This window comes from Pomacea canaliculata, linkage group LG3, assembly GCF_003073045.1.
Source record: "Pomacea canaliculata isolate SZHN2017 linkage group LG3, ASM307304v1, whole genome shotgun sequence".
NCBI lineage: Eukaryota > Metazoa > Mollusca > Gastropoda > Architaenioglossa > Ampullariidae > Pomacea > Pomacea canaliculata.
This window is the reverse complement of record NC_037592.1, coordinates 34,248,861-34,262,158: the sequence shown is the minus strand read 5'-3', so window position 1 is coordinate 34,262,158 and position 13,298 is coordinate 34,248,861. Positions and strand designations below refer to the sequence as shown.

At 40.1% G+C, this 13,298-nt stretch overlaps 1 protein-coding gene and 1 pseudogene across 1 annotated transcript; one reads left to right on the top strand and one right to left on the bottom strand.

The window, feature by feature from the left end:
* The first annotated feature begins 52 nt into the window (after positions 1–52).
* LOC112559643 (L-rhamnonate dehydratase-like) lies at positions 53–1,405 on the top strand. The gene is given in 5 exon segments (XM_025230978.1): positions 53–121; positions 439–783; positions 912–1,039; positions 1,041–1,281; positions 1,283–1,405. Coding segments are annotated over 5 exon segments (906 nt in total).
* An 889-nt stretch (positions 1,406–2,294) lies between these two features.
* On the bottom strand, positions 2,295–10,346 carry LOC112559642 (annotated as a pseudogene).
* Positions 10,347–13,298: the final 2,952 nt, after the last annotated feature.

Genomic DNA, 13,298 nt, shown 5'->3' with positions numbered 1-13,298 from the left:
CCCCGCGACGTGGAACGCATGTGGGACCAGATGTTTCGGGCCACCCTCAACTATGCCGCAAGGGTCTTCCCTTACAGGCCATCTCCGCTGTCGATCTGGCTCTCTGGGATCTCCTGGCAAGGTGAGCAAAAACCGCTGTCACACTGCTGCTTTTTCCAGCAAAGGCACTGTTTTTTCCCCATTGCCTGGTATGGATTTGCCTTGTCAGTCGTGTCTCTTCTGCTCCTCATCTCTGCCCCATACGTCGGATCTTTGCAAACCCTTTATACTCCACTGTATGTATGAACTTTCCACTATTTTTTTTTTTTTAATCACAATTTTCTCGCCATGCACTATGGACTGTTTGCCTTTTGTGATAATTTTTGTTTGAATATTGTTAGCTAGTTGTTAGTTTTGAGATAATTTTTGTTTTGTTTACTCTGCTGTTGCATCTTTCAGATACGTGGTGAACCAGTCTACCAGCTTCTGGGAGGCAAGACCAAGCAGAGGTTGCCAGTGTATTGTACCACCGCACGCCCTGACCTGGCCAAGGAAATGGGCTTTGTGGGCGCCAAGATTGCATGCCCATATGGGCCGGCAGAGGGCGACGCGGGGTTAGAGAAGAACGTGGCTTTCTTCCGGAACTGGCGGGACAAAGTCGGTCCAGAATTTCCGCTCATGCTCGACTGCTACATGGCCTTGACTGCGCCGTATGCGGCCCGCCTGGCACGTCGCTTGGAACCCTTGGGTCTGAAGTGGATAGAGGAGTATCTTCCCCCCGACAGTTACGCCGGCTACACACAGGTTTTTATATAACATTGTTGTTATGCGCGCATATATGAAGAACGGACAAGGATGAGAGGTCGTACGCAAAGTCGTGTCTTTTATGGAAGATATACACAATATTCTTTATAGAGTTCTGTACTGTGTAGGTACGCGAAGCTCTGCGTGGGTGCGACGTGCTGCTGACGACGGGTGAGCACGAGTACACGCGCTACGGCTTCCGCCAGCTGCTCTCTTCCCGCTGCGTGGACATCCTGCAACCAGACATCACGTGGGTGGAGCTTGACCGAGGCGCGGCGGGTCGTTGCCATGGCAGCGGCAGAGGACGTCCTGGTGATCCCGCACGGGTCCAGCGTCTATTCATACCATCTGCAATACGCCTTCACCAACTGCCCCGTGGCCGAGTTCATCAACCTCAGTCCAAACGCCGACAAGATCACGCCTTACTTCGGAGGTCTGTTTCCTGACGAACCATTACCCAAGGATGGTTTCATCGACCTGCCAGACCGCCCAGGATTTGGGTGTGACTTTAGAAAAGTCCCGACTGATCCGGCCGTGTCCTCGCTCAGAGGAACAGTCCAGAAAACAAGCCCTTGCCAACATCAACTGCCCCATTCCGATAAAGCATTTCTTTCCAGTATAGGCAACATAAACAGCATTAAAATGTATTGCTGTAGACAAATGCTAACAGAAAATCTGTAAAACATTAAAATGAAATGTTTACTATATAGCTACTGTGTGAAAACTGCTGCAAAGAAACTTTCATCTCCTAGAACATAAACATGTCTTTGGCTGTATTTTATTCATACTGTCACTCCTCTGCATTGTACATTATTACAAAACAGATTTTTAGAAATGACAATAAAACCAAAACCTCCCTGTAGTAACTGTTGCTGTATGTCATGTCAGCCCACATTAATGTGCCTATATAAATAAATCTATAAAAATATTCCCCCATCTCTTAAAACAAATTGCCTGTCAGCATAAGCAAGCATTTAAAAAAAAAGTAAACTGAGTCACTTCACACTTATGGCGCCTATAGTAGGTCACATGACTGAAATATGTCGATACAAACACCACAAGTAAAGAATTATATGGTGGAATGTCCATGAATCTGTTGACCCTTTGACAAGAAGTTTCAAAATATTCATCCAATTTTACTGTAATAACGCTTTAAAGCCTATGATGCTGATGTCAAATCATGACACCATCCAACCCCTGACACAAGTGTGATGCTATGCAACCTTACAACTGTATCATAAAGCCATGAAACTCCAACGATCAAGACAGTGCTGCAAGACCATATGATGCCCACTAGTGTAAAAGTTATGGCCATATTGTTCAAGAGATCATGTGATCTCTAAAGGTACTTTTCATTTTTCTAGCAATTAACAATACCATCACATTAGCGAAAAATTTCACAATTGAGTAAATCGGTGATCCCTGCTGTCAAAATCTTTATGAATTTAAATTACCAATTTATTTTTAGAGTGGAATCTTTGTTTAAAGGATGTGTCATTTGTTATGGTATTTCCTGCAGCGTCTATGCATTTCTGAGAAAGGATGTTATGCAGCAATGAAATCTTCCATGTTATGTTGATTCTTCTCCTGCAACAATCCTGGAGCTCAAAGCCCAAGTGGCAAGACGCAAAGAAAGTTGAGCATAAGGGAATTCTTGGTTGAGACGATCAACAATGGCATTCAGGGGCATGGAGGCGGCCTTCCTGTTTTGCCCTGCTCGATCTGCATGGCTGATTCTGTCCGGCAGATTGGGTGTAGCGACCTTCCTTCACTTGCTGCAAATACTTCATGCGCTGCTGCTTTGTTAACAGGTCCATTAGGTTCTGCCAGCAGAAAATTGTGAAACATGCGTTCAAAAGCTGTACAGTACAAATGCTGCACAATCACACCATAGTCATATTTAATGCTACTTGAGTAATGACAAATATAGTGCATTATGGACAGTAATAAGAACTGACAAGTATTATTTTATATTGGTATGTTTACAAAATCTATTTCGGTTTTCATGATGCTGTTGTCCTTTGCCATAAGGTTTAAGGTTTCAAGATTATTGCTTTGTGATCCTGTACAAGACATTTCTTAAGCCTTTGGAAGGTTAAGCTTGTTCAAACAAAGGTGAATGAGTACACGCTTATATCATTCTTTCAAAAAATCAGGACACTAATCACAAAGAAAAGAAAAAAAAACAGTTTCCCAACAAAACTGATGGATGCAGTCCACACATAGATGCACCACTAAATGCTCCACCTCAGAACTGGACATTAAGATGAAGAGCTTTAGATTTTCGGCTTTGTGCCATGCAAAAAAGTACACCAAGCACTACACCATGCTGTCCACTCTACCAAACAAGAGAGACAGCTGGGATGGTTAAAGAACGTTTCCTCCCACCTTCTCTCTGCCTTCCAAGGACAAACTCTGTACGTAGGAAGTAGAATCTTCAGCTCTCAACGGACATTAAATTTAACAGACACAAACTCACAATAGAAAGACCACAAAATAAAATTCTGTTGGCAAACTTCATGGGCTTTCCTGCTGCCTGCCATGCCTGAGAATGACATGGCTCTTCAAGAAACATGTCAGACCTAAAAATCTTACTTTTTGCCGGAGCTCCAGCATCTGCTGAACATCACCATCAATGTTTCTGCAGAAGACTGTAGAGTCTGCAGTTGACCTGCTTCTCTTCCAGATGCTTGCCCAGTTCCATCTGGTGCTCTCGCAGCTGCCGGATCTCCGTATCACAATCATTTGCATCCTAAGTGGACATTAATGCACAATAAAGTTTATCCTCATTTGCAGATTCCTAGGCAGTTTTCAAAATAAGTTTCAAGCTGGCACAGGATGCAACCAAAGAAAAGTTGCAAAAGCTGCAGACACAGATATGTCAACCATTTCTGGTAGGATTTTTTTTTTACCTGAATTGTGGTCTTGATTTTTTTGCGGAGTTCTGCCATCTGTCTCTCAAATGAACCCTTTGTAAGGATTTTCTTTTGCAGTTTAGACTGTGCTTCTCCTCTTGTGACAATTGTGTCTCTCCTAAAATGTACATGCCAGAGAGGTAAGAACAGGAATGCTGAATGCTCCCTCCTTCTTTCTCTCAAAGTAAGACTAGTTACTGACTCAAAAACACAAATATTAAAAATGGCTGGATCTCAATTCAACAGAAAACGGCATTCTTCTGACTTGTTCATGCTAACGTGTACTCACCTGTATCACCTAGAACAACCTTTCTCTGCATACTCTGTCACAGGGCATTTTTGTTCTTTATTTTATGGATCAAGCCTGCTTTATGCATCTTACCCACAGACTTAAGTACAGATCAGACGGTGCACCAGTCACTCTGATTCTCTTACCACCTTTAACTCTTAACTTAAGACCAGGGCTTCTGCTAAGCAAAATTCTTCGGGGTCCCAGGACCCCTTCTTCAGATTTTTAAGGGTCCCTGTTCTTCGCCCAAATTTGAAAGGGACCCCGTTGACGAAAATTGAACGGGTCCTCCGAACTTTTAATGCGTACTGTACGCAATTTTTTGCGTAAGCAGAAGCCTTGTTAAGACACATCTTTTCAGAATGATGACTTCACTGTGACCCCGTCCTAACCATGAGAATGCATACCTGTGTCTGTGATTTACTTTGTGTATTAGTGACTATATGTTGTAGAAGTAAGTGTGTCTGTTATATGCAAATATGAGTGCATGGTTGTAGATGATTTAGACTATGTATGATGTATGCACAGCACTATGAACAAATCTTAGAAAGGTGCCTATATAAATCCTCATTATTATTATTATTATCACCCACCTCGACACACTCTTTTCCATGTCTTGAATCATCTTTTTCCTGCATCTTCAGCAGCTGCGAATAGCGCAGTGTCATGCGGTGAATCTCGGACTTCATAGCCTTCATCTCCCCCTGTCCCACCTCTGTGTCTATTGCTGCTTTTGTCTCACGCATCAGTTGAGTTTTCTTCTCCCAAAGCATGATTTGACGTCTGTTGCATATGAAGAAAAATATCATTGAAATTACAAAAAAGATTTCAAGTAAAATATTAGTGTCCCCCCTTAACTGTGGCATATGGTTCCAATACATACACATACATATATCCCTTGGCTACTACCAAGTGATCAATTATTAGTACTAGAATGGGTGAGTGAAGGACAGCTGGAAAGATGCAATGGCTGACAGATCCTGCAATCCATGGTCAGCAGGTCCTGCATGAAACAACCAGCCCATTTTTTTGCACGTTTGCCAACTAATTCTTCCTCTGTCCACCTTGGCACTGAGCCACTGAAGAACAGTTTGAGACAGAGTATCATGCTGGGTCACATGCTTAAACCAAAATACTTGCTCTGCTTCAGTGCTGCAGAAAAGAGTTCGTAGCATCCTAAAATTGATGGTGACCAAAGTAATTGTACAAGATTTGGAGCTGCTGCCCAATAATGTGCTTTGCCTTGAAAGTACTTTCACTGCAAAGCACACTTAACTTTACCTTATAAAGATTGTGAAAAAAGGAATTTTCACAAATATTAAGGGGAATGTTGACAAAAAATGTGTTGCAACTTACTCAGCCTCAACTAGGCTGTTAAGCAGACGTTCCTTTTCCTCCTTTACAGACTCCAGTTGATCTGTCAGACGAATGGAATCCTGCTCGGCCTCCTGCAAGATGCATTACAACTAACAATATTTATCCACTTGCAAAAAGGATCTGTAGGAGCTTCATCATTATCTTAATCCTCTTTACACCATTTTGGTAGCTTGTTAACGTCACTTGTTATGGTTTTACATTTCATTATCCTATAGATGCTATGCTCACAAATGTACCATTCCTCATCCTTTCTTTTTTCTTTACAGTCCTATTTCTACTTTTGTATAACTTACCCTAAGCCCTTGACAAAATCATTCTCGACAGGATGTTGTCTGCTCCAAGAACATTCCTGTTGATGTCTGCTTTATAAAGCAGGGGTGTTGAGCTTGACAATATCATTCCATATCACGAATGTGACTTCAATGTCCTCCATCTCACGGTGCTGCTGGTCAATCTCATCTGTCAAATAATCCACAACACATTCCACCCTCAATCCACACTTTAGAAGTCTTTCCATGCATTTTATACATTTCAATTATATGATGTCTCAGTTGCACAAACATTTTTCTTTTATGCTCTCTTAAAGTGAGACAAATGTATGACGAAATGAATTATAGCACAGAAATGTAGGTTAATATTGTTTAGCCCACAGCCGTATGCTCCTTGAGGAGTAACAAGAACTAAGCTATTGCGTAGCCCTCTCTATGTGAGACTGTATTTACAAATGTGTCCCTTTATGCATGTTGAACATGTGTGCACGAATATTTGCTTTATAATAATAATACGTATACTTGTATCATGCAGCACTTCATGACCATGATAGTTGCACTCTCTGTGCTGACCAGTAATGATGAACATTAGGTAACAGACAATGGACGGTGAGATACATATAGGCACACTGAGCAACATAAAGATGAAGTACAAGAGTAGAATGTAATGCAATGGATAAAGGTATAAAGGGATATAGGGACTGTAAACAGTATAGAGATGGAGTAGTTTCATATCAGTACACATGACAGACAATACTGCAATACCAATTCCGCATAGTATAGTAACCTACTAAAATAAAAGAAAGAGGAGTATATACTCTGGTTCGAATTTCTTCTGAGACATTATGGTCAGCTGGCTACTCAGTTTTTTCCACAGCCGAGGATTGCGGGCTTCTCTATCCTTAGTCATCTGCACCAGTGCCCCCTGCTGCCGCAGCCACTGCTGCTGCTGCTCACTGATCTCATGCCTGCGCTGTTCCAGCATCTTGGTCAGTGCATTGATCTGGATCTCCATCGGCCCAGCTCCACACCCTGCAACCAAAAGCCATTGACAATGACAATGACCAACTTTATTAATCCCAATAGGCAATTTAAACATGTGAAATATGCTCAGTTACTATATATAAACAGTTCTAGATATATACAAGGTAAACAAATATGAGCAAGTGACACAATGTTTAAAAAAAAACCACCTTACATCTAGACTATTCACATGCACACCTACATCATTACACACATATCACTGACAATTCATCTGTGATTGAGCAGTGAGACTGCAGATGGCACAAGCAATTTTTAGGTGCCAATTGTTTCTACATACAATCATAGCATAACTGTAGCACTCTACTAGTGTACTAAGTTATTTCTTTGTTTTGTTAGAGGGGTAGTGGTCGAATGGCTCCCAGGACTGTTCCTTTCCACCGCCTGCATTACATAATAACAAACATTGAACTGTCACACCAGTGGCTACTGGCTACTGGACCTATTGTTACACCAGAAGTTATGATGTAGGAAGGCCAAACCAGACAGTGCGGGATGGAGGCGACCACTGATGTCATGGGGGAAGGGGAAGTCGAGGCTGCATAAACTAGTCATGGGAAAAGGAGAGGATGTTTGCTGGAACAATTTATGGGATAGAATAAGTAGTGCAGCTTTGCAGCTTGAAAGATGGGTTTTGGATTTGGGAAGTGAGAGTGGAGAGAAGCAGGTCAGCCGCGAGTGAAGTGCTGAATAAATCTACAGATATGCGGCAAACTCCATCTTTATTGTGTCTTGTTGCAAATAGCCCACCCCTACATACCCATCATGGACTGAAATGCTGGTTACAAACATTTACCTTGAACTTAATAACACAAGTTCTCCGGTTAATACATGTTCAGTACTGACGAAAGCCCAGTGATGCTGAAAGAAAGATTCTATCTCTAAGGGTAATGAGATCGTGTTAAAGCTATCCTCTAGTGGCTCATTGCACCTCAGGTTGTTAAATCCATAAAAAAATTTTCTACACTTCAAAAAACCATTGTAATCAGCACCCTTGATCAGAACCAGATGACAAAACAGATGATATCAGGGAGATGGTTAACACTGTTAGAAAATATCATATATTAAAAAATTTGTAAATAAAGAAAATGTTTTATTTCTGAGCTGTTTCTGTAATTGTATTGTATAAAACTCTGAATTACTAGAAGCCCTAAATTATATGAGATGCCTTTTTCAGACCCTTCAACAAAGGAAGAGATTATGTCATAACAATATTACCTCGACCTAGCCTATACTATCACAAATATAAATGATACAAACAATGCTGTTACTCACCCCAGCGCATTAATCATGCTCTCTAGCTCTTGTTGTACTGGTCAATCAAGCTCTGCTTGCGTTCTATCAGAGTTATTGCGTTTTTCAGTATCCAACATACTTTTAGTGATGATGTCATTTCTTGACTACCATCTCCTTGTCCAAATTTTCTTGAATTTTTAAAAGAGTAAGCTCAACACACGCTTTTTTTATATTTACTAGTCTCCAGATTTGAGCGAGCAATTTCATTTTTCAATTCTGCCACTTCAATTTCCTGTAAAACAATATGATGTATAATAAAATGGTTAGGCATATTCTCATATTGATATGAGTTGAGATGTGCTGGCACCAAACTACAAACAACAAACGAACTGATAGTCAATGCTAAAAGAAACACAAGCATTAGCAAACAGCTGACACCCATGGCAACATGATCTTTACCGGCATATTGCAGAACTAAGGAATGAGCAGACAGTATTTTGATTACTCAGTATAGTTCTAAAGAAATGGTTTCTAGCTGGACTTTAAGTTTCAAACATAAACAAAACATAGTTTATTTTACACTGGCCTGAAATTCTCTTCATATATACCGAGTAGCATCAGTAATTGTGGAGCCCCCCTGACATTATTTATACAGCCACACATCACCTCTCACAGCAACATACCACATTCTGGTCGCTCTCGAGTCTGATTAGGTCAGTTTCTTGGAGTACGGCAGCTTTATCCAATGTCAGCTGTGTACGAAGGCGCTCCATGATTTGATCTTTCCAGGACATCCTTTGCTGAAATTCTCTTCAGTCTGTTTCCTCAGTGCATCTAATTCATGTTCCCTCAGTGTCATTTGTCCTGTGTACAATTAGAATTAGTGCAGGCTTAAGTAACATAACAACTAAAATTTATTCAGTTTACAAAAGCAAGCATGCACGTTGCAAAAAACACTGAGGCATATCTGTTGACAGTCATATATACCATATCTATGACTCCTTGTCTATTGCAGCACCTTTCTGTTAAAAATCTTTGATAAAAGAGTAGCTAGGTTTTCAGAACAATGAAAAGTAGACAGTAGAATTAAAATTGTTAGTTTTCTCTTTCAGAAAGTAAACATTTGAAGACTACCCAATCATTTGGCATCGTGCATTAATTGTTTCATGTAGACAAATGGAATTCTGCTGCTTAGTGAGATGAAATAATTTATAAATGGCTTAACTGAGAAAGGAATAGTTTGCATGCAAATCTTCCCCACCTCCCCCAAAAATGCATAAAAAAACGAATAAAGACAAAACAAGAAATAAATATTTACAGCATTTGCTCTGTTCAGAGACTGCTCTGTCTCATGCAGCATACGAGTGTAGACGTGTACCTCAGCTTTTCAGGGCATCAAAACGTGAATGACACTGGGCCAGTTGTTTTTTTGACAGCCTCAATTTCTCGTTCTGTTTTTGCTAGGATCAGAGTCAGCATTCTCATGGTTTCTTGCTCTTTTTGAATAGACCTCTTGTAACCCTCCATTTCCATCTCCGTTGACAAAATTCTTCTGCTCTTGTTTTTACTGTAATGAATCTACTGCATACAAAAATAATTTCCCAAAAACTGGAAATATGGGAACTGAGGACGTAACCATCCAAACAATTTAGTAGCCTTAGTTTAAGTGCTTCTTTTTTCATCATCATTATGAACAACATCATTAAAATGTCTTAAATATGATGCACTAAACATTTCTGTTGATGTAACTTTAAAAAACAATGATAAGAATTTTCACATTTTTCTATGCACTATAACAAGTTATCTATTACTAGAAAGTTAACTTCGGAGCACACAAACCCATCAGACTAATCAAGAAGTTTGCCCCAACAGGTTAAGACAAGTAAAGGAGCTGAGAACTTGCTTATGGAACTGCTGTCAGAAATCAACACCTAAATGTTACTGACTTAACCCCAAGGCCTTCCTGCATGGCTGCATGTGCTTCATCTCGACGGCGCATGCGATAAGACTAGGAATTCCACTGTTGAAACAGTTGTTTCTTCTCCACCCCATAGCCTGCAATATAAGATTGTTGCCTACCATTTGTGATATAAAGGTTAATAAACTGAATGGCAGATGAATACATTAAACCAATTGTATGGTCTTAGCTGCGTTAACTCTTATGATAGTATCAAGATCATATCTGTTTACTTTATAATAGTATATATATAATTATTTACACAGAAATTAAACCTGAAATCTTATGTCTAGTAAACTGGAATAGCGTGGATGGTCTGTCATTGACTACTCCACAGCTTTCCACCAATAAAGATTTAAACTTGTTCTACAGGGGACCCAAAAAACATCTGTCTTGCGGTTCTAAGCATTGAAATGAAAGGTCCATCAACTTTCTAACTGAGCCTCCATCTCATGGTTCAGACTCTCCCAAGAGGGCATCCTTGGCCTCATGCTCGTGTTCTCTCTATTGGGCTGGACTTGTGTTCAGTGGACCATGGTGCACCTCTTCCTGCAACCCTTCAACCCTTCCGTCGACCCAACCGACCTCGTACAACAGAATCCGGCTTTGCTGTGCAGCTCTGCGTTTGCACATTCCCCTCTGCCTTTTCGCAGGCTCTGTTCGCAGGACAGCTATCTGACCCGCCACATTCGGCTTTCGGCTCGCCATTAAAGAGTCGTAGAGCAGATTTCTTCTACTTCCTTTGCAGCTTCAAGCACTGGGTTAATTAAAGGCATAATGTTCCCTTTATCGAAACTCCAATCGTCTTAGTACCCTTAACAGAACAGTTCTCTAGCGTTAAATATCACGAACATTAATCCGCTTTCCATTGTTTGTAAGGAGTCTTAATCGATCACTAATAAGTGGCATCTTCAGCCTTAATATAGATTTTAAGAGATTGTCGCAGAACACAGTATAGGCTCAGGGTGTGACATCCGACCTTTTGTCCCCTAAGCCATGTGGAAAATAGGTTTTGTATGCCTCTGTGGTCTTGAATTGTATTTTATGTCTTGCTGTGTATATAAGACTCATAGTTGACTAGCAATTAAATTATGGGTTACCAGTACTGCAAAGACAGAAACATTTTATTTTGTCATAATAAAAAAACAAAATAATAAGTAAAATTGGTATAACTAAAAAACAGAACTTCTAAGAAGAGGACATATATCCTATCAAAATAGCTCTATACAACTGTAGTTCCTATGTGCATACTATTTCTCACACAAGGAGATGGAAGAAAAAATAGTTCGTATATATAGTTGAGTTGGAGTTATATCTCAACATGTAACTGGGAGTAACCTAAGTAAATCATAATGCTAACATGGGAGCAGCAGGCCAAGGCTTGTCCACGATGAGAAGTCCTAGCTAACCACTCAGTGCTTGTGTTGCTCGACTAGGTCAATCCATATGTTTCATCTTGGGAGAGGCCAAATAACACGCTCAATTATGCCAATTTTGTGTATAATATGAGCCAGAGCAAAAGACCGTTTTGATACCAAGTTTGCAGGACTTGGTTACATCTGCTACATTTGCTTAGTCTTTCTTATTTTGTATTTTACTAATCTTACCAGTCATCAATGGTTTTAATGGATATAAACTGATTGGATTCAGCGAGTTTTGACAAAAACAGAGTTCGATATTCTTCTCCTCTGTGTACATGTTTTTGGTCTACCTGCCTCGATAAAAAAATAAGTTACTAATTTGTTGGTTCTACACTTATATCGTGTGTCAATCATAGATACTAGTAAAACTATTATTTTAACACAACATCTCTCTAAAACTCGGCCGTTTGCGTGTTCGCATGCATATTGTTGCTTATGAAAAAAAACATAGCGAAAAACATTTCCACATGTGTGAAAATTCTAATGCAAATCTATGACTAATCACCCGTGCTTAGGCTTGATGTTAGTGTGTTAACCAGAGATGACACTGCTTCTTTTAGATGCTGCTATGTATGCATAGGCTGTGTCTAATATCTCAAAGTACAACGCTATTCTGGCATATAGATAATATAATTATGTCTTGATGTGCCTTTGTCACGTCTGCAGAAAGACTCACACAACAAAGTACATTAATCTCTGTGCTGCGAAACGCCTCAAAGTATTTAAGACTATATTAACAATGTATCTGCGTGTGTTATGTGATTAGACATCTATCGAACAAATGAGGTCAGTGACGGTAGGATGATGGTTGTACCCAGTTCATGTTGGGGGCTTATCTATGTGCTTCTCAACTCGCGACAGAAATTCTGATGAATCTCGTTTGAACTTTCCTTATAAATGTTTACGTGTCTAACTGTGACTTGTGACCCCATTTGCCATCCTTGCTCCATTTTTTCCCACTGGGAAAGTTCTTGTGCATGGATAGTTTGGCTGAAACTGGAAGACAGCACACAGTATACTATTCGCCAATATTCATCTAATCATCAGACTCATCATTGGTACACTAAACCTCAGTGCTGTGTACTGATGCGCCACAGAAGACATTACTGGTCTCTCCTACTGCTCAATGCACTTTCACAATCTAAATGGGGAACAGTCTTACCCTTCTTCTTCTCTCCATGTTCCTCTCAGGCTGTAATATCTTTATAGATTTGAACGCAATTCCACAAGTTCCCTCGCTCTCACTGGATACTTAAGTTGCCGCTCTCGCACGCTCTCAGGCTTCTCTGTGAAAATTCATGTGGTTGCGCTACATCAACCGCTATCAGTTTAACAGGTCAAGAGAGAAGCCATCCTCTTGCTGCACGTCAATAGAAGGTGCCACTTCCATAGGTCTTCAGCACAGTTCCATATGCAATATATCTAAACAATATAGACGAAGGTGACTACAATCCTAGAGGCAGTTCGGTTATTTGAAAGAATTACATATATATCATATGACACATACACAGTATTACTTCTAGTGATTTATAGTATACTCAATAATAGAATATGAAGTGATATGATATTTTTATAGACTTCACTTTGATGTAGATGTGGTTTGTTAAAATATTATTAATACTCTATTAATGACATTACATTAGATATGTATTATTGATAATCATATGATGGGACATTAAAGAAAATGTGAAACATTAAGTTTGTGGCTGATTAGTTTGTGTAAGAAAGGTAAGAAATAAAGGGTGTGACAAATTCTATAAAACTCACGAGTTCCTCAACTGGCAAAGTAACGAAACATCTCCGCACCAATTTCACATAGTGTGTCGCGTTTGTCCAGGTTGCTGCTTTCATAGGCAGCTTGGAAGCGTGTTCATCAGAGGCTGGTTCGGAACAAGATGCAAAGTATTAAATAACGAAGGAGAGTATCATAACTCTGCAATGCTTGTGTCATACACCTCTGTCTGAAGAAGAATGCCGAAAGACATGAAGACTCCTTTTAAGTGATGTAGT